This window comes from Nyctereutes procyonoides, unplaced genomic scaffold (genome assembly GCF_905146905.1).
Source record: "Nyctereutes procyonoides isolate TBG_1078 unplaced genomic scaffold, NYPRO_anot_genome, whole genome shotgun sequence".
Classification (NCBI taxonomy): Eukaryota; Metazoa; Chordata; class Mammalia; order Carnivora; family Canidae; genus Nyctereutes; species Nyctereutes procyonoides.
This window is the reverse complement of record NW_026575143.1, coordinates 4,382,608-4,403,543: the sequence shown is the minus strand read 5'-3', so window position 1 is coordinate 4,403,543 and position 20,936 is coordinate 4,382,608. Positions and strand designations below refer to the sequence as shown.

Genomic DNA, 20,936 nt, shown 5'->3' with positions numbered 1-20,936 from the left:
TCCTTTGACAGAGGTATGTATTTAGAAGATGTGATATAAATATAAATGTATATCTATCTATCTTTATATATCTGTATATATACAGAGAGAGAGCGTGTGTGTGTGTGAAAGGGAGACAGAAAGTGAACGGAATGTTACTCAGGCATCAAAAAATGAAATCTTGGGACACCTGTGTGGCTCAGTGGTTGAGCATCTGTCTGTAGCTCAGGGCATGATCCCAGAATCCAGGATGGAGTCCCACATCGGGCTCTCTGCATTGAGCCTGCTTCTCCTCCTTCTTGCCTCTGTCTCTGCATCTCTGTGTGTATCTTGTGAATAAATAAATAAAATCTTTAAAATCTTCTAAAAAGAAAAATGAAATCTTGCCATTTGCAATGATGTGATGGAACCAGAAAGACAATCGGAGAAAGACAATTATCATATGATTGCACTCATATGTGGAATTTAAGAAACAAAACAGGGCAGCCTGGGTGGCTCAGTGGGTTAGCACCTGCCTTTAGCCCAGAGCCTGGTCCTGGAGACCCGGCACCGAGTCCCACGTCTGGCTCCCTGCATGGAGCCTGCTTCTTCCTCTGCCTCTCTCTCTCTCTCTCTCTCTCTCTCTCTCTCTCTCTCTCTCTCCCTCTGTGTCTCTCATGAATAAATTTTTAAAAAATCTTTAAAAAGAAAAGAAACAAAACAGAGTAGCATAGGTGGAGGGAAGGAAAAGTAAAACAAGATGAAATCAGAAAGGGAAACAAACCGGAAGACACTCTTAATAATAGAAAACAAACTGCAGGTTGCTGGAGGGGAAGGTGATTGGGGAATGGGGTAAGTGGGTGATGGGGATTAAGGAAGGCACGTGATGAAATGAGCACTGGGTGTTATATAAGACGCATGAATCACTGAACTCTACCTCTGAAACTAATAATACACTGTAAGTTAATTAATTTAAATTCAAATTATAAAATAAAAAGAAATAGAAGTCAAACCAAGATAATTTTTGATATTGTTACATGATGACAGGTAGGTTGTTAGATATTAGAATATCTGTTTTAAGAACACTACTAAAAGGAAAGATTATCTAAGAACAAAGATATCTTGCAGAAATAATTCAAGGTGGACAATGAAAAGTGCAGTTGACTACCTATGTTAAAGGCATTGTTGTTATTATTTAAGGAATCACTGAATAGTAAATGTAGTATTTTGCAAAAATTTCTATTTCCGATTTATAAAATAAAATTACAATTAAATCAATTAATTAATGGTTAAAGTGATGTGAAATATTATAGTCTTACCCAGTATTCTCTTTTTCTAATTCATAATTTTTCTTCACCTCTTGATCCAAACTGAATTCCAGAGATTGTTTTAACTCCATACATTTCTTTAGATTTTCCTTTTCATCGCTAGGCTTTGAAAAAATGTTTTCAAGAAAATTAGTTTCAAAAATCTAGAGACTCCTTTTATAAAATGTTATTTCTCATGAATTCATGAGTAATATGTGTTTAGACAGGTTTATAAAATACATATAAAATATAGTTTATGAACCAAATGTCAATAAAAACAGATTTCAAAAATAAGGACATTTCTTAAAACAGCTTAAACTGATTCTATATTTTCATCATTTTTTCCTAGAATTTAAATTGCCAAAATTTACTCATGAAATACAGAGGTTTTTATCCATATTAATACTAAGTATTAATGAAAAAATTAAAGTGGTTATACTTACATTTTAGTTTCTAAAGATGCCCTAGAAACATTTTCATCAATATATTAAGATACTCTTGGTTTTGTGAGATCATACCTTATTAAGATAATATCTGAAAAATTACCATGCAGTCCCCATTATAATTTTGAAGATCATCTAACTTTAGGATACTTTCATTCTCTGGAAGCATTTCAAACATTCTCTGCAAAATTTCAATTTCTTTTTTTCCATTAACCACTTTTCTCTTTAAATAAAATTTAAGTCTTCCCAATATTATATAAAAACGTTTTCTTACTCTTGTGGCATTTTCTATCATCTTGCTTTTCCCCTTTCACTGGACTTGAACATTCTTTAATGTGTCACCTCAGCCACAGATTCATCTTTTCATTGCTTCTTTTACACTAAAATCTGACTTTCAATCCTGGAATTCCACTAAAAAATCTTGAGGGTCATCAAGGATCTTCTTTTAAAAGTCCTTATCCTGCTTTACTACTCAGCAGCAGCTGAAAGCAATGACCATACCCTCCCTCTGCTCTCCTAATCCTATTTGATTTCTAAATGACACCAACTGCTGACATTTACTCCCTGACCCTTGCTATTCCTCTTTTGACACGCTCTCAAGAGTTCTCCAAATCTCAAGGCTTCAAAATCAGATTCTCTAATCTACATTTTCAGCCTTGACCCATTTACTGAGGTCATCTGTACTTTTCCATCTTCCTTCTAGTTCTTCATAGACATTATTTTCAACCACTCACTCAAAAGCTGTTACCTGATGTGGATTACCTTTGTAGTTAGCTAATCTGTTATTTTTATATTTTTAAAATTTATGTACTTGAGAGAGAGAGCACAAATGGGGAGAGGAGCAGATACAGAGGGAGAAGCAGACTCCCTGCTGAGGAGGGAGCCTCATGCAGGACTCAATTCTGGGACCCTGAGATCATGACCTGAGCCCAGCAGACGCTTAATCCACTGAGCCACCCAGACGCCTCAACACATCTAATCTTGTACATTTTATGTTGACCCTTTTTGATATTACTTTGAGTGTATTTTTTTTAAGATTTTATTTATTTATTCATGAGACACACACACACACACACACACAGAGAGAGAGAGAGAGAGAGAGAGAGAGAGAGGCAGAGACAGGCAGAGGGAGAAGCAGGCTCCATGCAGTGAGCCCCATTTGGGACTCGATCCCAGGACTCCAGGATAATGCCCTGAGCCAAAGGCAGAAGCTTAACCACTGAGCCACCCAGGCATCCTGAGTGTATTATTTATTAATCTCAGGGGGCACCCTTACCCTCAGGATGCTGACCATTGTACTTTGTCTTGCCTTTTTGTTATATTGCAAAAGTTCTTCCCAAGGGTCAGATTATGAATGGTTTGTCTTTGTTTCCTTTTGAATACTTTCCTATTCCATAGAGATTTGGACTTACGGAAGTTTTCTTCTAAATTCTTTTCAGATACACACTTGACTATATTGTTCAGAAGCTTAAGACGGCTAGAGCTATCTCTTCTTCTCAATCCAGATTTCTTCACCTCAAAATTGTGTCCATCAAATATCTTAACACAGGTAGTCTCTGTCCTGGGGATTTATGAGGTAAATAAATGAGGTTTCTGTTTTAAAGGGTAAGCTTAAAGTGGCTAATGTTGGGCTGGCAGGATCAAGGGGAATTGGGAGGCACCAATAAAATGGTGGCAGACCTTCCATTTTGTTACCCCCGCCTCAGAACTTTCCTGCCACCAGCAGACCGCCCAAAGACACATCATCAGGGGTACACAGGACCTATGTAGGAAACCTGAACCATACCTTACCCAACCTCCATATAAGGGCATAAGCAGTTATTGCCCCATACCAATTCCACCAGTAATATGCCCTAATACCTATCACCCCATACAGACATAACCCCTTACCTCTTCCATTAGAAAGCTCACATGTACTCCTTTTGGGTGTGACTTCCCTGGCTTCACTCCCTTGCGGGGCCATGGAACCTTGCCCCAGAGCATGTTCCATTAAAAGCCTGCCTCAACCAACTTTTGCCTGGCCTCTCTATTTCATTTCACTACCAATCGGATTAAACCTGACAGCTAATAATTTTATACCATTACTCTAATTCATTTCTATAGGAATCTACAGAATGTCTATGGATATTCTTACAAACTCTGTAACATGTGATGGCTTCCCTAATAGGTTCCTGTATGACATCGTAGGGGGGACAACTCATGGCACTCTCAGTCACAGAGATAAGACTCCTTACCAACATTTTGTCATGTTAACTGCATGAAAAGTACAGTAAAACAATTTGAGTAGTTTATATGAAGTCATGAAAAAAAATTTTCTTTTGATGTTTCTTTGGCCACAAAAAGGACCAATCAACAGAATGTGCTCATTCTAATGAAATTTGCATGTACATAAACTTGCTGACTGAAAGAAACTAGTTGTAGGTCCTTCTACCTCACTGTTCCAACTTAGAAGTCACAATGCAATCTTCTCATTGGTAACCACTCCTACAAAGGAGGGTATGAATGGCATGATAATCCTGTACTGCTTGGTAAATAGTTATATAGTTTTCACTACCTATCAATGAGCTGGTGTCCTGGATTGCACATTAATCTTTTCTGGGATTGAATTGTTAAATCTCTGAAAGCCAGATTAACTCGAGGGAATGGAAAATAATTAGTTGCAATGAATGCTAGGAGCACTGTGTTACTATGTAAGGTCCTGACTGAGCAGTCATTTCTACTTTTTCACTGGCATTTCTTTTCTTTTCAAAATCCAACAAAGAGAAAACCACATTCCTTTGAGAAAAATGTTTGTATAATTACCTAGTAGTCATTCTTTTTTTTTTCCTAGTAGTCATTCTTAATGAAGACAAGTTACAAGTTTGTAATTACAAATCACTACAAATTATTAGTAAAGTAATCCATTCTCAAAATCTCAGTAAAGGGTTTAGATTATAAGAGAAATTCAGAATTCAAGATCAAATTATTTACTTAAAGTTTGGGGAATTTTTAAACATATTGAAAAATATTAACAGGGACTCAGACATTAGTATACCAATATTCACAGCAGCATTACTAACAACAGCTAAGAGGAGAAAAACCCAAATGTCCACTGACAGGTAAACAAAATGTGATATATATAAAATATGGCTTTGTTTAGGCTTTCACAGTCTGTTTTATTAAAATCTTAACTACAAAAATTATTAATTTATGAATTCAGTCAACTTTATCTATAAAGAGGAATTATACCAATAGTAGTTAAGTAGCAACAATATGAATATTTTTATGAGTGAGAATGTTCATATTATGCAAAATGTTCTGATACACTACTACTAGAGAAATAAAACTTCTTCTCAGTAGGACAGAAATTAAGAGACTGACTTACCGAACTTGAACTTAACAGGTCTTCCTGAAGCTGTTCAATTTGGCCTGCTTGCTTCTTGATTGTAACTTTTAACTTGGCATTTTCAACTTCAAGCCTAAAATGCATATTTTAAAATATTTATTCTCAGATACAAATTTTAAACATACCACATAATTTCTAAACAAACATCTAAAGGTCTTACATAAATTCTTAAAAATTTAAAAACTAGATTTGGCAATTGTGCCATTTTTCTGGATGTATTTCATAGTTAATGTACAAAATTTAAAGATCATAAGCAAAAATTATGCATTTCAATATCATGCAAAGCTGAAATTTTTACCCAGCTAAACAATGATGTATTTATCATAATGGATATATTTCTCATACTATACTACTTATCTGCTTTATAAATACTCAAGTTATTTTCTGTGCTGCTTTAAATTGTCTCTGCCTCTCTGTGTGTCTCTTATGAATAAAGAAATAAAATCTTTTTTAAAAAAATTATACTTTTGTATGTGATCTTGCGACTTCTCAATACATCCTACAGCCTCTGTATGTCGATCCTGTGCTTCACGTAACTAAAAGAGAAAAGAAATACTTTTAACTACTGACAATCTAGTATAAATCATAACCTGTTAAACAAAATTTCACTGGACACAGACACTCTACATACTGATTTATGGTTACAACAGAACTGTACTGCTACAATAGAAACCTATATCTACAAAGCCCAAAATATTTACAATCCCTTTACAGAAAAGCTTACTGACCACTCTTCTAGTGTTAAAACATAACATTTTTAATGTTTTAAAATCATGTTTTATCAGTAGATATATACAAATTTATATATTGTTCAAAGGAGGAAAGACAGGAAATTACCTTAGAGTAAATATTTCTAATTTTCTATTCCCAGCACCACATCAATTATAATTTTAAATATTCACATTTATAAATGACCATGGTTATCCCAGTGATTATAAAAGTTAACATGCTACTTTCAGTGACAATCAGATATTTCAAGTAATAGTATAAGAGGCAGTATCTTTGTAGGAAGCAGAATATGCCTGGATCTGAATTCCCAACTCCCCTGGGTATTAGCTGTGTGACCTCAAACAAATTATTTCAGATTTCTGCATCTCAGTTTCTTCATCTGTAAAATGAAGATAATAATAGTATCTACCTCATTGTGATGCTGGTAAGATTAAATTAGGGAATATACATGAACTACTTAGAAGAGTATATGGCACATACCAAATTCTAAGTGTCTGCAATTAGCATTATTGTTGTTGCTGTATTTTATGTTCTAACAACACTTGATATTTTAGGCAGATAGCAGGCCAATGGAAGTACTCTCTTACACAAGTTATATTGAAATCATTCTTCATACTACTTACTGAAAGTGGTAGCAAATGGGGAGCATGAGGCCCAGGATATAGCCTCAGAACTCCAAAAAAATTTCACTAGGGATGCTTAGGTGGCTCAGTCAGGCATCTGCCTTGGGCTCAGATCATGATTTCGAGGTCCTGGGATTGAGCCCCCCCACATTGGGTTCTCTGCTCAGCAGGGAGCCTGCTTCTCCCTTTCTCTCTGCCCCTCCCCCTGCTTGTGTACTCAGGCACCCTTTCTGTCTCTCACAAATAAAATCTTTAAAAAAAAAAAAAAAACCTTTTACCAATTCCACTAGCCAATGGTACTTTCTTCCACTTACAATAATTTTAACTTACTTCCTCTCTATACTACTCAGTGAACAATGCTCATGGACTATGGTGCAAACAGTAACTCCTAGACTGATTGTTAAATAACTTACATGACCATCAGAGGCAAGGTAAAGCCACTGACATGGAAATAATGGACTCTTGCTAAACCAATGTTCCCAAATTGTTTCACGTTCATATTGTTTATCTTAGCAACTGTTTATGTTAGAGGGCCTTAGCAAGTACTCTGGTGAGTAGAGATTTAGGCTCTGTGTTGTGGCATATCAGAAAAACTATCCCTAGGGGATCCCTGGGTGGCGCAGCGGTTTGGCGCCTGACTTTGGCCCAGGGCGTGATCCTGGAGACCCGGGATCGAATCCCACATCGGGCTCCTGGTGCATGGGGCCTGCTTCTCCCTCTGCCTGTGTCTCTGCCTCTCTCTCTCTCTCTGTGACTTTATCATAAATAAATAAAAATTAATAAAAAAAAATTTTTTTTTAAAAAAGAAAAACTGTCCCTAGAGGCACCTGGTTGGCTCAGTTAAAAGAACACCTGACTGTTAACATTCAGGTCTTGTTCAAGCCCCACAGTGGATGTAGCAATTACATAAACAAATAAACTTAAAAGAAAAGAAAACCTGTCCCCAGAACTTTATAGTTGGTAAAGTGCTGTAAATCTGTAAATCTCAGTTCTGGCTGCATAATGAAGGAAGGCATATTTAAACTGTTTTTCCATAATGAAGGCAGGAAAAACAAGCATCTGTTTGAATACATCGCCTTATCAGATTAAATGCTTTTAGTTTTACATTTAATTGCTTAAAATAGATTTAGGATACAGCTTTGTTATGTCAGTGTTTTTCTTTTTCTTTTTTTTTTTTGTGTCAACGTTTTTCTATCAGAAATTACTGCTATGTATAAAGTACTTAATTTTATCCTAAAAACTAAGTTAAAATATTCTCAAATTTATACAAGGGTAGGTGTCATACATATAAAATATTTTCCCTCTTAGATACATTTGTACATAGAAAGACAAAATTGTCGTTCATGAAAAAAATAAAAACAATGTAAAATAAAGGACTAAACTGGTCTGCACAGACTGGATAACAAGAGTGAAAAAAGTATGTTCAAGGGGAGTTAGAATAGTCAGAGAAAGCCTCTTGGAGAATGAGAGACAATGAGCCAGGTCTCAATAGTGTAGGATTAGGCAAGAGGAAGGGAAACTAAAAAAACAGAAAGGGTAAAATGAATAAAAGGCTAAGAGATGGTAAAATCAACCTAATTAACTCAGAGGATAAAATCTGATGGCAGAGAAATACAAACAGATGTCCAGACAACAACTAAATCAATGTTCACTGAAGCATTATTAATGGCCACAAAGTAGAAATAACCCAAAGGTGCATCAAATGATGAATGAACAAGGGCTTTAGCCTACAATGGAGGACTGTTTGACCATCAAAAGATGAAGCACTGACATATGCTAGAACACAGGTGAACCCCAAAAACAGGAAGTGAAAGAAGCAAGTCACAAAGGACCACACATTGGGTGACTCCCTTTATATGAAATATTCACAATAGGCAACTCTATAGAGACAGGAAGTAGACTCTTGGTTGCTGCAGGTCAGGGGTAGCAGCTAAGGGTTTCTTTCTTTCTTTTTTTTTATTTAAAAGAATAGTTTTATTGGTGTTCAATTTGCCAACATATAGAATAACACCCAGTGCTCATCCCGTCAAGTGCCCACCTCAGCTAAGGGTTTCTTTTCAGGGTGATGAAAATGCTCTGATGGCAGTGAGAGTCGCACAACTCTATAAATGTACTCAGAGACAACTACACATGTTAAATTGGTAAAGTGTATGGTAGATGTATATCTCAGTAAAGTTTTAAAAAAATCCAATGGCACCACCTAGATAATTTTCTTAATTCTCTCTTTTGGGTGTATATACTATACATCATCTGAATTTTTCCATGCATTTATAATATATCTAAAAGGAAAAGAAAATGATGGAAATGCCTCAGTTGCATTAGTCATAAAGTAACCTTTCTGAAAAAAAAAAAAAGTAACCTTTCTGTAAAAGTTATCCTGAAATCAGTACAGAGTCGATATCCATCCATAAAAGTGAAGATGAGAAATAAGATGATTTTCTGAAACACTCCATTAATATCTTCTGATTTTAGCTAGCTCGCCTCATCATGGTAATAGAGATATTATTAAAAAGCATTGTTTAGGGCACCTGGGTGGCTCAGTTGGTTAAGCATCCACCTCATGATTTCAGCTCAGGTCATTGTCTCATTGGTGGTGGGATTAAGCTGGCCTGGGGCTCTGTACTCAGCAAGGAATCTGCTGGAGAGTCTCTCCTTTTCCCTGTGACCCCTTCCCACTACACATGAGTGTGCATGTATGTGCATTCTCTCTCAAATAAATAAATCTTTTAAAAAATTTGTTTAGCAGGAAATAAAAGTCCCTCAATTTGTGTGAATAATAATTGCATAAGTCTCAACTTTCCTAGTAAATGCTCTAAGAAAAAACATATAACACAGATAGCAGAATGGAAAGTCAGAATTTAATAAATAAGTGCATGATGAAGACACTAAAATTATGCTAAATTAAAATGAAAATACAAAACAAAGTGGTCCATGGAAATTAGCATTCTACAACACTTTATATTATTTAACAGCTACAGACAAACTGTTGACATATTATATTTAATACATACCTGACTTTTGATTTGATCTAATTTCTTCTTTAAATCCTGTACCTCATCTTCTAAATTAATACGATAATGCGATGTAACCTCCAATGAAGCCTCTGACATAGATTGTTTTTTTAGGGCATCAGCCAGTTCTTGTTGAAATTGTCTCATAACTACCTAATAAGACACTTCTGTTACTGATTTTATAAATCATCTTATTATTATGTTAATAATATGTAATTCTAACATATGTAATTTATCACCACATACACCAACTCACCTTTTCCTAAAATGTACACACTGCTGTTTATTGAATTTGGCTAAAGACACAAAAAGTGTTACCCTCCTGCTTAGTCAGTGTTATGTTACTTAGATAATTATTTCAACCTCACTACCCATTCTTTGTTGATGAATTTGCAAAGCTTCCCAGCCTGCTGAAGTCTCAAAAAGAAATCGGTATATAGGTGAGACTAGTAGTGGTAAATTCTACATTAATGAAATGTTTTCTCTCTTTTTTTATTAGAGGCTTAAATTAACTTCCAAGTTCTTCGCATAGTCAATCCTTTGCTCAAAACCTTCCAATATGTTACTATCTCAGAACAAAAGTGAAGTCATTCTAATGGCCTTCAAGCCCCCTAGATAACCTGGCTTCTACCTCCCTCCTTGACCTCAGCTCCTAGGGCTCCCTTCCCTGCTCATGCTCACTCCACTCCTGCTACACAAGAATCCTGCCACCCCTCAGTAGCTGGAAATGGAGATCCAGGGCCAAATCAATAAATCACAAAAGTATAATTTTCTTTGTATTGGAAAAATTTATGCCCAAATGATACTTAATATTGAGTTTTGAAATGAGCAAATTATTTGAAAAATGGTTAAAATAAATTATAAATAGCAGTGGGAAGATTAAATCAAATAGTTTTGCTAAAACTCACCACAGTTATCCCAAATTATGATTTGATGAAAAGTAGATGCCTTCAAAGAGTCAAAAGGTCATAAGAGTAAATGATTTGAGAGTAAAAAATTAAATTTATATAAATAAAGATAAAAGTATGCTAACCGAAAATGTGTAAAAAGCTACCAAAAGAAAAGTACTGAGATACAGTATCTACACTTCAGTTCATGTGACAAATCTGGAGTTAGCTGTCAAATTAATCCACTTAACTGAACTTCAATTTCAAAATACTCATTTAGTTATGAGCCTTTCCAGTTTTCTGTTCATCGTGGTATTAAAATGTGGTGACAAGAACTACAATTATTTTAGTAGTATTAACACTAAATTATTTTTTTAACACTAAATTACTAATATCAGCCTACTTTCTTTAAAAATTTATAACTTAGGGATCCCTGGGTGGCGCAGTGGTTTGGCGCCTGCCTTTGGCCCAGGGCGCGATCCTGGAGACCCGGGATCGAATCCCACGTCGGGCTTCTGGTGCATGGAGCCTGCTTCTCCCTCTGCCTGTGTCTCTGCCTCTCTCTCTCTCTGTGACTATCATAAATAAATAAAAATTTAAAAAAAAAAAAAAAAAATTTATAACTTAACCTCTTGAAGTTTCATACATGACATGGCATTTTTAATCAAATTAAAGCACCTCTTAGGTCTAATTTTTATTTGCTGGATACAAGTACGCTGACTTACACTCTCTATATTTTTTATGCTCAACTAGATTCAAAATTGAGCCATAATCAATCAGGTCATGAACTCAGGGTCATGAGTTGGAGCTCTGCACTGGGCATAGAGCCCACTTTGGATTCTCTCTCCCTCTCTTTATGCCCCATTCCCACTTAGGTGCAGGCACATTCTTTCTCTTCAAAAAAAAAAAAAAAAGAAGAAGAAGAAGCCATAATCAAGCATTACTTTGAATTTTCTCTCAGGAAGCTTGAAAAATATTTGTCTTTCTGAATACTTACTTCCCTTTCTTCTTTCTCCTTCTCATACTTATATATTCTTTCTTTTAAATGGTTACATTCAGTGATTAACTCCTTATTTCTTTCTTGCAGTATAACACTTTGTTTTTCACTTTCAGCTTGAAGATTTCTTACAATAATCTGAAACTGGTCTTGGATATCAATTACAGTCTTTTCTTTACAGTCAACTTTGCTGTAGGCATCATCTATTTGCTGCCGGAGCAACATATTTTCACTTTGTAGTTGAGATAATCTCTCTTCTAAGGATCCCTGCTTTCCAAAGTATTTATTCACTTTACTTTGCTCATTTTGATACTTCTGTTCAATTTCCTTCTTCTGACACTGGGTTTGTTTTAGGTTTCTTTGTACATGTTCTAAAGCCAAAGTCTTTTCTCTGAGAGCATCTCTTGTATGATGCAGCTCAATTTCTAGGGTATTGAATTTACTTTCAGCTTTAGAAAGTTGCTGAGAAAGCACCTCATTGTTATCTTTTAGGTTAGACACATCAAAGTTCATTTTGTCCTGTAAACGAAACCACTCCTCTTTTGCTCTCTGGAAAGCAAGTTCTAGGTCTCTTTTTGATGCCTGACTTTGATCATGATCCTGTATAGCAGTAGCAAGTCTAGCTCGGTATGACTGAATTTTTGCTTCTAGTCTTTCTTTGTTTTGCTTTTCATTGTCCAGTTTAGAGTTTAGCATTGTATTCTCAGTTGTCAGAACATTGAGCTGTCCAGTATATTGGAATACTGTATTTGTTAATGTTACCTCATTCAGTTTTATGGTCTTTTGAAGACTGTCATTCTTTTCTTTTTCAATTTCAATGTCTTCACAATATTTCTTTTCCTTTTCCTGCTTCTGGTTCCTTATTGTGTCTATTTCCAGTCTTAGCATAGCAATTTCATCCTGCAACATGCGGTTTTTATGTAACAGATCTTTTGCTTTTTCATGAGTAGAAGAAGCCTAAGTAAAATGAGAGTCTTTTAGTTGGAACTCAGTAAAATGACATCATGATTTTCTCTGAAATTAAAAAATAATCTCTGTTTATACAATGAATAGGTTGTAGTAAGTGGATATCCAACTAGAAAAACATAAAGTTGGATTCAAGCCTCAAACCTTTATACAAGCATTAATTCCCCAAAGTTCAAAAATGTAATTGAAGACAATGAATGCATGAAAGGAAAAAAGAAATCATGACAAAATTCTAAGAATCTCAGAATTGGAAAGGTCTTTATCTGATTTACAACAAACCCAGAAGGCCTAAAAAAAAAAAAAACAAAAAAAAGACTAATACATCTGACTACACTAAAATTGAGTTTACACTCTGATATCTAACACAGTCCACAGGAAAATACTTAGCTCTGCATATATTTGGACAGATTAATTTCCTAAAATTATTTTTTCCTGAGAATATTCCATAGATGTTCTACTTTTGTAATATTTCTATAGTTATAAGAATTATATCTACTGATAAATGACAAATCTAGGCATCATGCTATAAATACTTTTGCATACATTAATGATCTCTTAGTTATCATAATTCCAGAATGGGGAGGTTAAAAATACTAAGTGAGCTGTAGGACTTTCCCCAGGTCTTCGTACTCCACTACTAGTGTCTTGCACCAAACTGCAGCTACTTCTCTAATGTAAAACATAAAAACAAAAGAAGCCTTATATTTCAGGAGTGGCTGGGTGGCTCAGTCAGTTAAGCCTCTGCCTTTAGCTCAGGTCATGAAAAGGTCTTGGGGTCCTGAGATTGAGCTTCGTGTCAGGCTCCCTGCTTGGCAGAAAGCATCCTTCTCCCTTTCCCTCTGCCTGCCACTTCCCCTGCTTGTACTCTCTCTGTCAAATGAATAAGCAAAATCCTTTAAAAAGAAACCTTATATTTCAAAATACCAATGCCAAACAAGGTAAAATTTATACAGCTCCTAAAATATCATGAGATTATCTGTGGCTGCAATAAATTTTATTTCCTCTTCAGATGTTTACACTGGCAATAAATGCAAAATAGGGGAAAATACACGGAGCTATTTTATTAAGAACAAAATACTAATCAGTAAATTTTCATTAAGTATATATTACAGCATATGATTGTTTCAAAAGCTCCTTGTAATGAAATTGGATACTACTTGGAGCAAATTGTTAACTTTTCACAAAAGTACGAGCCTAACACCCAAAGTAAGATCTCTGAACAGGCTATACTTTTCCTCCTGTTCATCAGTGGAAGTGTGAAACTAACCTCTCTATGAATATAGAGGTGGTGAAGTAATTGCCAAAACTAAAACCTATGTTGTTAGTAGCAAGAGTTTTGAGCTTATGGAAAGCTCATCAATTCCTATGGAAAATAATAAAAACCTCTTCTTCAGATAAGGATATTATTAATGTCACTATTTGACCCTTGTAGACAAATGCATTTAAATTAACTAATGAAAAATAAGGGCAGCCTTGGGTGGCTCAGCGGTTTAGCGCCACCTTCAGCCCAGGGCGTGATCCTGTAGACCTGGGATGGAGTCCCAAGTCAGGCATCCAGCATGGAGCCTGCTTCTCCCTCTGCCTGTGTCTCTGTCTCTCTCTGTGTCTCTAATAAATAAATAAAATCTTTTTAAAATTAATTAATTAATTATTTAACTAATGGATCAAAATGCCACTCCCCCCACTTCACTCCCCAATATACATATACTTTATATATACTGTATATGTATAAAAAATACATTATATATTTATTAATAATGTATTAATATATATTTATCAAATATTTGTATTTTGTAATAATATATTATATAATTACATATAATTATAAATTTATAATATATAAAATATATAAATATATAATATAATTTATTATATTATATAAAATATGTTAAATATAGGGATCCCTGGGTGTGCAGCGGTTTGGCACCTGCCTTTGGCCCAGGGCGTGATCCTGGAGACCCGGGATTGAGCCCCACGTCGGGCTCCCGGTGCATGGAGCCCGCTTCTCTCTCTGCCTGTGTCTCTGCCTCTCTCTCTCTCTATCATAAATAAATAAAAATTAAAAAATATATATATTAAATATAAATTAAAAATATATTTTAGAAATATATGTATATATTATGTATATACATATATATATACATACTTTATATTTTCCTCTATACTTCCCATGATGTACAGTGTTGTTTTTTAAAATAAATATACATATATGGAGAAAAATAATAATTCCAGTATACAGATATATACAAATACATACACACATGTACTTCAAAATAACTAAAGAAAATACCTCAGAATTCATTTTTGTATGAGACATTTCTATTTCCTTTCGTTTGCAAAGGTGATTGTTTAGAATTCCATCTTGTAATATTCTGGCATTCTGTTCTTGAGAGAGTTGCCTCTGAATGTCATTTCGCTCTTCTATAACCTAGAAACACATTTTCATTAGGAGTTTGGATCATATGATTAAAATAAAGTCAAAGAAGCCTTAAGAAAACTTAAAAAAAGTCTTCAAAAGTAGTCTTTTAAAACAAGGATTTTTATCCTGCATGAATAATTCAAATTTTAATGGGAAATGACAGCTAAATGTGTCATAGAGTAAAAATATAAGTAGACATAGTATTGTGAAATAAAATTTCTTTATAAAACATTTAACTAGTTTCATCATGGTCTCAAGGCAATTTAGCCTATTTTAACATAAAAAAAATCCAAAACTGGGGCACCTTGGGGGGGCTCAGTGGGTGAAGCATCTGACTCTTTTTTTGGCTCCAGTCATGATCTCATAATATCAGGGTTGTGAGATTCAGCCCCAAGTGAGGCTCTGTGCTCAGACCAGAGTCTGCTGGAGATTCTTTTCCCTCCCTCTCGCTCTACTCTGTCCCCCCGCCAATGCTCTGTCTAAAAATAAATAAAATTCTTTTTAAAAACAAAGAAAACGAAAGCCAATATTTATTGGCTTTTATCTCAATTTACATTCAATCCCTTCATTGAGAAAATATACAGACAACATATATGAGAAGCCAAGAATTCCAATAAGGTAATAATTTTAGCTATAAATATAATGGTTCGTTCCTATTAGGATAAAATTAAATTTTTAATCTATTTCAAACCTAATAATATATATTAAGTCAAAAGGATATTATAAGAAATATTGATGGAAATATAAAATTCTTGTCAAAAATTTACCTGATTCAAATTGTTTTTTACACTCTTCAATTCCAGGTCTAGTGTTCTAAGATTAAGCTCAAGCTGTTGTTTCATTTCGACTTCTTTACTATATTGCTCTTCTTTATTTCTTAATTGCTCCCTAATTTTTTCATATAACATATCAGCACTTTTTCTTTTTTCTTTTTCCTGTTTTAAGGTAAATCTGCAAATAAATGTGTTCATTTTAAAATGTGTTTTGTTAGCAATAAAAAGTTTATTTTATAATCTGGTTCCAAATATGTTGTTTCATTATCCAAATGAAATTTTTATGTTCTCAATTTTTTTCCTTTCTAGGGCTCATGTTTTTAATTTCTCACTTCAATCTCTTCCAAAGGATAGACATAGATATATATACAATTGAAAAGAAAGAATGAGAAAGCATTATACCATTTAGTAACTTTTAGTCAGTAATAACTCTGGTAGTTGTTGTAAGGAAAGGAATTCTGAAATTATTCAGGAAAGTTAGAGTTGAAGATTGCCATTTTCCCCACATAGTCATAATTACTCTTCAAATAGGATAATTTAGTTACTAACTAAAAAGAGAAGTTGCTGTTTATCAACAACTTTATAAATTCACTAGAAATAAATTTTTACTTCATAAAACATCAAAGGTACCTCTAAAAATAATCTACAGTGTAAGACAGCATCTGCAGATGTTGTTTACACAACATAAACATACACCTGCAGATTACTGTGATCCAGCAGTAGACTAGGGAGTCTAATATTTATTGCCCCATACTTTTTATGGTTCTTCTTTTGCAATACTCTCAACCTTATTGATTATAAATTTTATAAATCATTTGAAAACTCCTTTTAGAACAACACAGGATCCATATTAATTAAGAATAAAGAGTAATATGTGCTTTCAGCATAGACTTTTGAAATAATTTTCTTTACATATGAGAGAAATGTTGAAAACACTTAACCATTAATCATTTTCCATTTTACTTAATAACCCCTGCATATGTTAAGAATAAACCAAAGTTTAAAGATTTTTTCTGTCTTGAGAAAAATGGACCATTTTACACTGTTGGCGGGCATATATAAACTTTCCTGAAAACAGTTTTAAAATATGGATCAGAGACTTTCATTAAAAATTTTATACTTTAACCAAACAATACTACATTAAAGAACTTATTCCAAGTAACCAAAACTGTAGAAACAGAATTAAATAAGACATTCCTTGTAGCATTAATTAAAATATAGAGAAATGTAAAACAACCAAAATTCAATTTGTTAAATAATGAGGTCTCCATATGGTGAATTTCTATATGGTCATTAAAATTATGATTTGGAATATACATTAAATTATTAGAAGTATTCACCATTAAAAACTTGCTATATTATTTCAAAGAAACTCATACTTCACATTACTAAAGAAGTTTTCTTCCCTATAAAATCCCAGAAGGCAAATTAACAATTACAAAACTTCTCCTACACAACCATAGTATAGAAGTAAATATTTTAAGGGGTTCCTGGCTGGCTCAGTTGGTAGAGTATGTGACTCTTGATCTCATAGCTGTGAGTTTAAGCCCCATGTTGACTGTGGAGCCTATTATATATTAAAAAAAAAAAAGTAAATAGTTGAGATATTTCCAATATTTCCTTAAAACCAGGATGTCATACCTCAAACTGCAGAGTTCTTGTTCCCATTCCACTTTTTGATGCTCTAACTGTGATTTCATTTCTTTTGTTTCTGATAGCTCCTTTTGTAGTCCATTAATCTTACATCCCATTTTTTTAATTCTTCTTATAAGTTGTTCACAGTCATTTTTTTTAAGTTCTATTAATCTCTCATATGAAAGAATTGCATCCTGGATTTTCAATAGACTAACAGAATCTACATCAGAGGAAAAACAAAACCAGAAACAAAATATATGAGGTATCTGGGTGGGTCAGTTGTTAAAGCATCCAACTCTTGGTTTTGGCTCAGGTCATGATCTCACGGTTGTGGGATTGAGCCCGGCATTGGACTCTGCATTCAGCACAGTGTCTGCTTAAGATTCTTTACTCCCTCTCTCCTTCCCCTTCTGTTTCTCTCCCGCACCCCCTGCTCATTCTCTCTCACAAATTCATTATTTAATAAAATAAAATATATGAGTACTTTTTGCATATAAAGGACTGTGCATTTTCACATTCATTCATTCATACATTAAACAAATATATATTAAGTAACTTCAACATAAAGATATTATAGGGGCACCTGGGTGTCATGGGATTAAGCTCCATGTTGGGCTCCCTGCTTAGTAGGGAGTCTGCTTCTTCCTCTCCCTCTGACTCTCTCCCTGCTCATGCTCTCTCTCTAATAAATGAATAAAATCTTAAAAAAAAGAAAAGAAAACATAATCAAAACCTTTCTAAACTTAATGAAAACTATAATCTCACAGATCCACAAAAGATCTGGCTAGGAGAGAAGAAATGGAACTAAACTATTGTAACTTTTTTAAAGATTTTTTTTAATTTATTCATGAGAGACATGGAGAGAGAGAGAGGCAGAGACACAGGCAGAGGGAGAAGCAGGCTCCCCGAGGTAGCCTGATGTGGGACTTGATCCCAGGACCTTGGGATCACAACCTGAGCCTAAGGTAAAGGCTCAACCATTGAGCCACCCACGTGTTCCCTATTGTAATTTTCTTAAACTACATATGATGTGGTATAACATTACAAGAAGGTGGACTGTGATACTGGAGTCATATGCTTTAAACTCTAAGGCAATCACTAAAATAGCAAAACTAAAGAGTTATAGTTATGTAAGCAAAGCACATCCATATGTATGTACGTATGTATGTATACGTATAAATTAACTCATAAAAATTAGTTGATTAATCTAAAAGAAAGCAGAAAATGAAGAAAATGGGAACAAAGTAGATAAGGTAAATGGAAATCAAACAGGATGAGAGATTCATATCAACTGTATCAATAATCACATTAAATGAAAATGGTCAAAAAAAAAAAAGAAAGAAAATGGTCTAAAAGCCTCAATTAAAAGGCAGACTGTCAGAATGGATAAAAACAGTAAAAGCCAACTATATGCTGCCTATAAAAAACTCACTTTAAATGTAAAGACACAAATTTGTTACAAGGACAGAAATATGATATACCACATTCACACTTGACAAAAGAAGGCTGAGCTTGAGTAGCAATATTAATACCAGACAAAATAGGTTTCAAAGCAATATATATTATCAGTAATATTTAAGGTCATTTTTTAATGATAAAAGGGTCAATAAATAAGCATAACAAACCAAAATGTTTATTAATCTATTAATAAGATCAAAATACATAAGGCAAATATCAACAGAACTACAAAGAGAAACAGGCAAATTCACAAATATAGTCTGGGATTTCAACAGGCAGAAAACCAGCAAGGATATAGTAGACTTGACCACCACCATCTTTCTCAAGTATCCCATGGAACATTTCCCAAAAGAGATTATATTCTGGGTCATAAAATAAACCTTAATAAAAGGGTAGTCAAAAGGATTGAAGTCATGAAAGTGTGTTCTGTGACCACAAAGTAATCAAATTACAAATCAAGAACAAACATATCTCTGGAAAACACTCAAATATTTGCAAACTAATTAATGCACATCTAAATAACCCCTGCATCGGGGTACTGAGGTGGCTCAGTTGGTTAAGTGTCTGCCTTCAGCTCAGGTCATGATCTCAGGGTCCTGGAATCAAGCCCCATGTTGGGCTTCCTGCTCAGGGGGAAGAGGGCTTTCCACTGCCACTCTTGCCCACCTATGCTCTCTCTGTCTCTCTCAAACAAATAAAATCTTCAAACAACCCTTGGGTCAAAGAAGTAATGAAAAAAGAAATTAGAAAGTATTCTGTACTGAATGAAAATAAAAACACAATATGCTACAAATTTCTGGAATCCTCCTAGGGTAGCACTTATCTCAACATTTATAGCACTAAATGTATCTATTAAAAAACAAGAAGGTGCCTGTGTGGCTCAGTCAGAAGTGGCTGCCTTTGGCTCAGTCATGGTCCTGGAGTCCTGAGATCGAGTCTCACATCAGGCTCCCTCCTCAGCAGGAACTCTGCTTTTCCCTCTCCCTCTGCTCCTCCCCTCCCTTTTGCTCACATTTTCCCTTTCTCAAATAATAAAATCTTTTTTTTTAAGTTCTCAAATCAATGACCTTTAGCTCCACCTTAAGAAACCAGTAAAATAGTAGTTAAAAAAAAAAAAAGTTTGAAACCTATGGTTATATGGAAATCTGACAGAATTTTTAAAAAAACTACTAGAACTAATAAATGAACTCATCAAGGTTGGAGGATATAAAATCGTTACACAAAAATCAACCATATTTCTAATATACCAGCAAAAAAAAACCAAAAATTAAAATTTAAAATTATTACAACTTCTTTGAAAAATAAATAATCACAGGTAATATCATAAAAGATAGGCTTATACACACTAAAAACTATAAAATATTGCCAAGAAAATTAAAGAACACTTCTATAAATGAAGAGATATACTCTGTTCAAGGGTTGAAAAGTTCAGTATTGTCAAAAAGCCAATTCTCTCCAGTTAATCTGTAGATTCAACATAATCCAAACCTGATTTCCAGACCACCAGCGGTTTTGTTTCTGTTTTTGTTTTTCTTAGAGAATGACAAGCTGATTCTAAAATTCATATGGAAACACAAAGTATGAAAGGATCTAGAATAGCAAAACAACCCTGAAAACAAAACTGGAGGACTAACACTACCTGATATCAAAAATTATTACCAACTGGTAGTAATTAAAACAAAATGATTTTGGTGTAGAGAGGGCCAGAGAGATCAATGGGAAAGAACAAAGTCCATAAATAAACTCATACATATATGGCCAACTGATGCAGACAAAGATGCAATGGCATGAATTGGAGAAAATAGAGCCTTTTCAATGAATACAACTGGACATTCACAAAAGAATGAACTTGGGTCCATACTTTGCATCATAAATAAAAAAAGAATACAAAACAGATCACAGATCTAAATTTAAGACCTAAAACTATAAAACTTTGTTTTTAAACTGCAAAGCTTCTATTATAAAGCATGAGATAAGACCTCTGATGTTGTGCTAAGCAAAGATTTCTTGGATATGAACATCGAAAGCAAAAATCCATAAAACAACAAATGGATTAACCAAACTTCATCAATAAGAAAAACGGCTCTTCAAAAGACACTGTGGAGAGAATGAAAAGTTACAGACTGCAAAAAAATCTTTGCAAAAACAATATAGGTGATAAAGGAACTATATGTAGAATACACAAATAATTCTGAAAACCCATCAAATAAGAAAACAAGCAACCTAATTTTTAAACTGACAAAAGATTTGGACAGTTCAAAGAAGATATACAGATGGTAAATAAGTACATGAAAGTATGCTCCACATTATCAGTTATTAGGGAAATGTATACTACAACCATAATT

The 20,936-nt window shown here is 34.2% G+C and overlaps 1 protein-coding gene across 5 annotated transcripts in view; it reads right to left on the bottom strand.

Annotated features, from left to right (window-relative positions):
• The window catches only part of ANKRD30A (ankyrin repeat domain 30A), a 132,454-nt gene that overhangs the window by 36,227 nt on the left and 75,291 nt on the right, over window positions 1–20,936 (bottom strand). For 4 of the 5 annotated variants that reach the window (XM_055308662.1, XM_055308663.1, XM_055308664.1 and 1 more), the window contains 8 exons: window positions 17,140–17,353; window positions 15,493–15,676; window positions 14,597–14,734; window positions 11,341–12,297; window positions 9,457–9,609; window positions 5,559–5,629; window positions 5,073–5,166; window positions 1,278–1,390 (listed from right to left, as the gene is read on the bottom strand). In XM_055308662.1, coding sequence (XP_055164637.1) covers window positions 1,278–1,390; window positions 5,073–5,166; window positions 5,559–5,629; window positions 9,457–9,609; window positions 11,341–12,297; window positions 14,597–14,734; window positions 15,493–15,676; window positions 17,140–17,353 — 1,924 coding nt within the window. The remainder of the gene's footprint in view (window positions 1–1,277; window positions 1,391–5,072; window positions 5,167–5,558; window positions 5,630–9,456; window positions 9,610–11,340; window positions 12,298–14,596; window positions 14,735–15,492; window positions 15,677–17,139; window positions 17,354–20,936) is intronic. The other variant, XM_055308665.1, reaches the window with a different exon arrangement.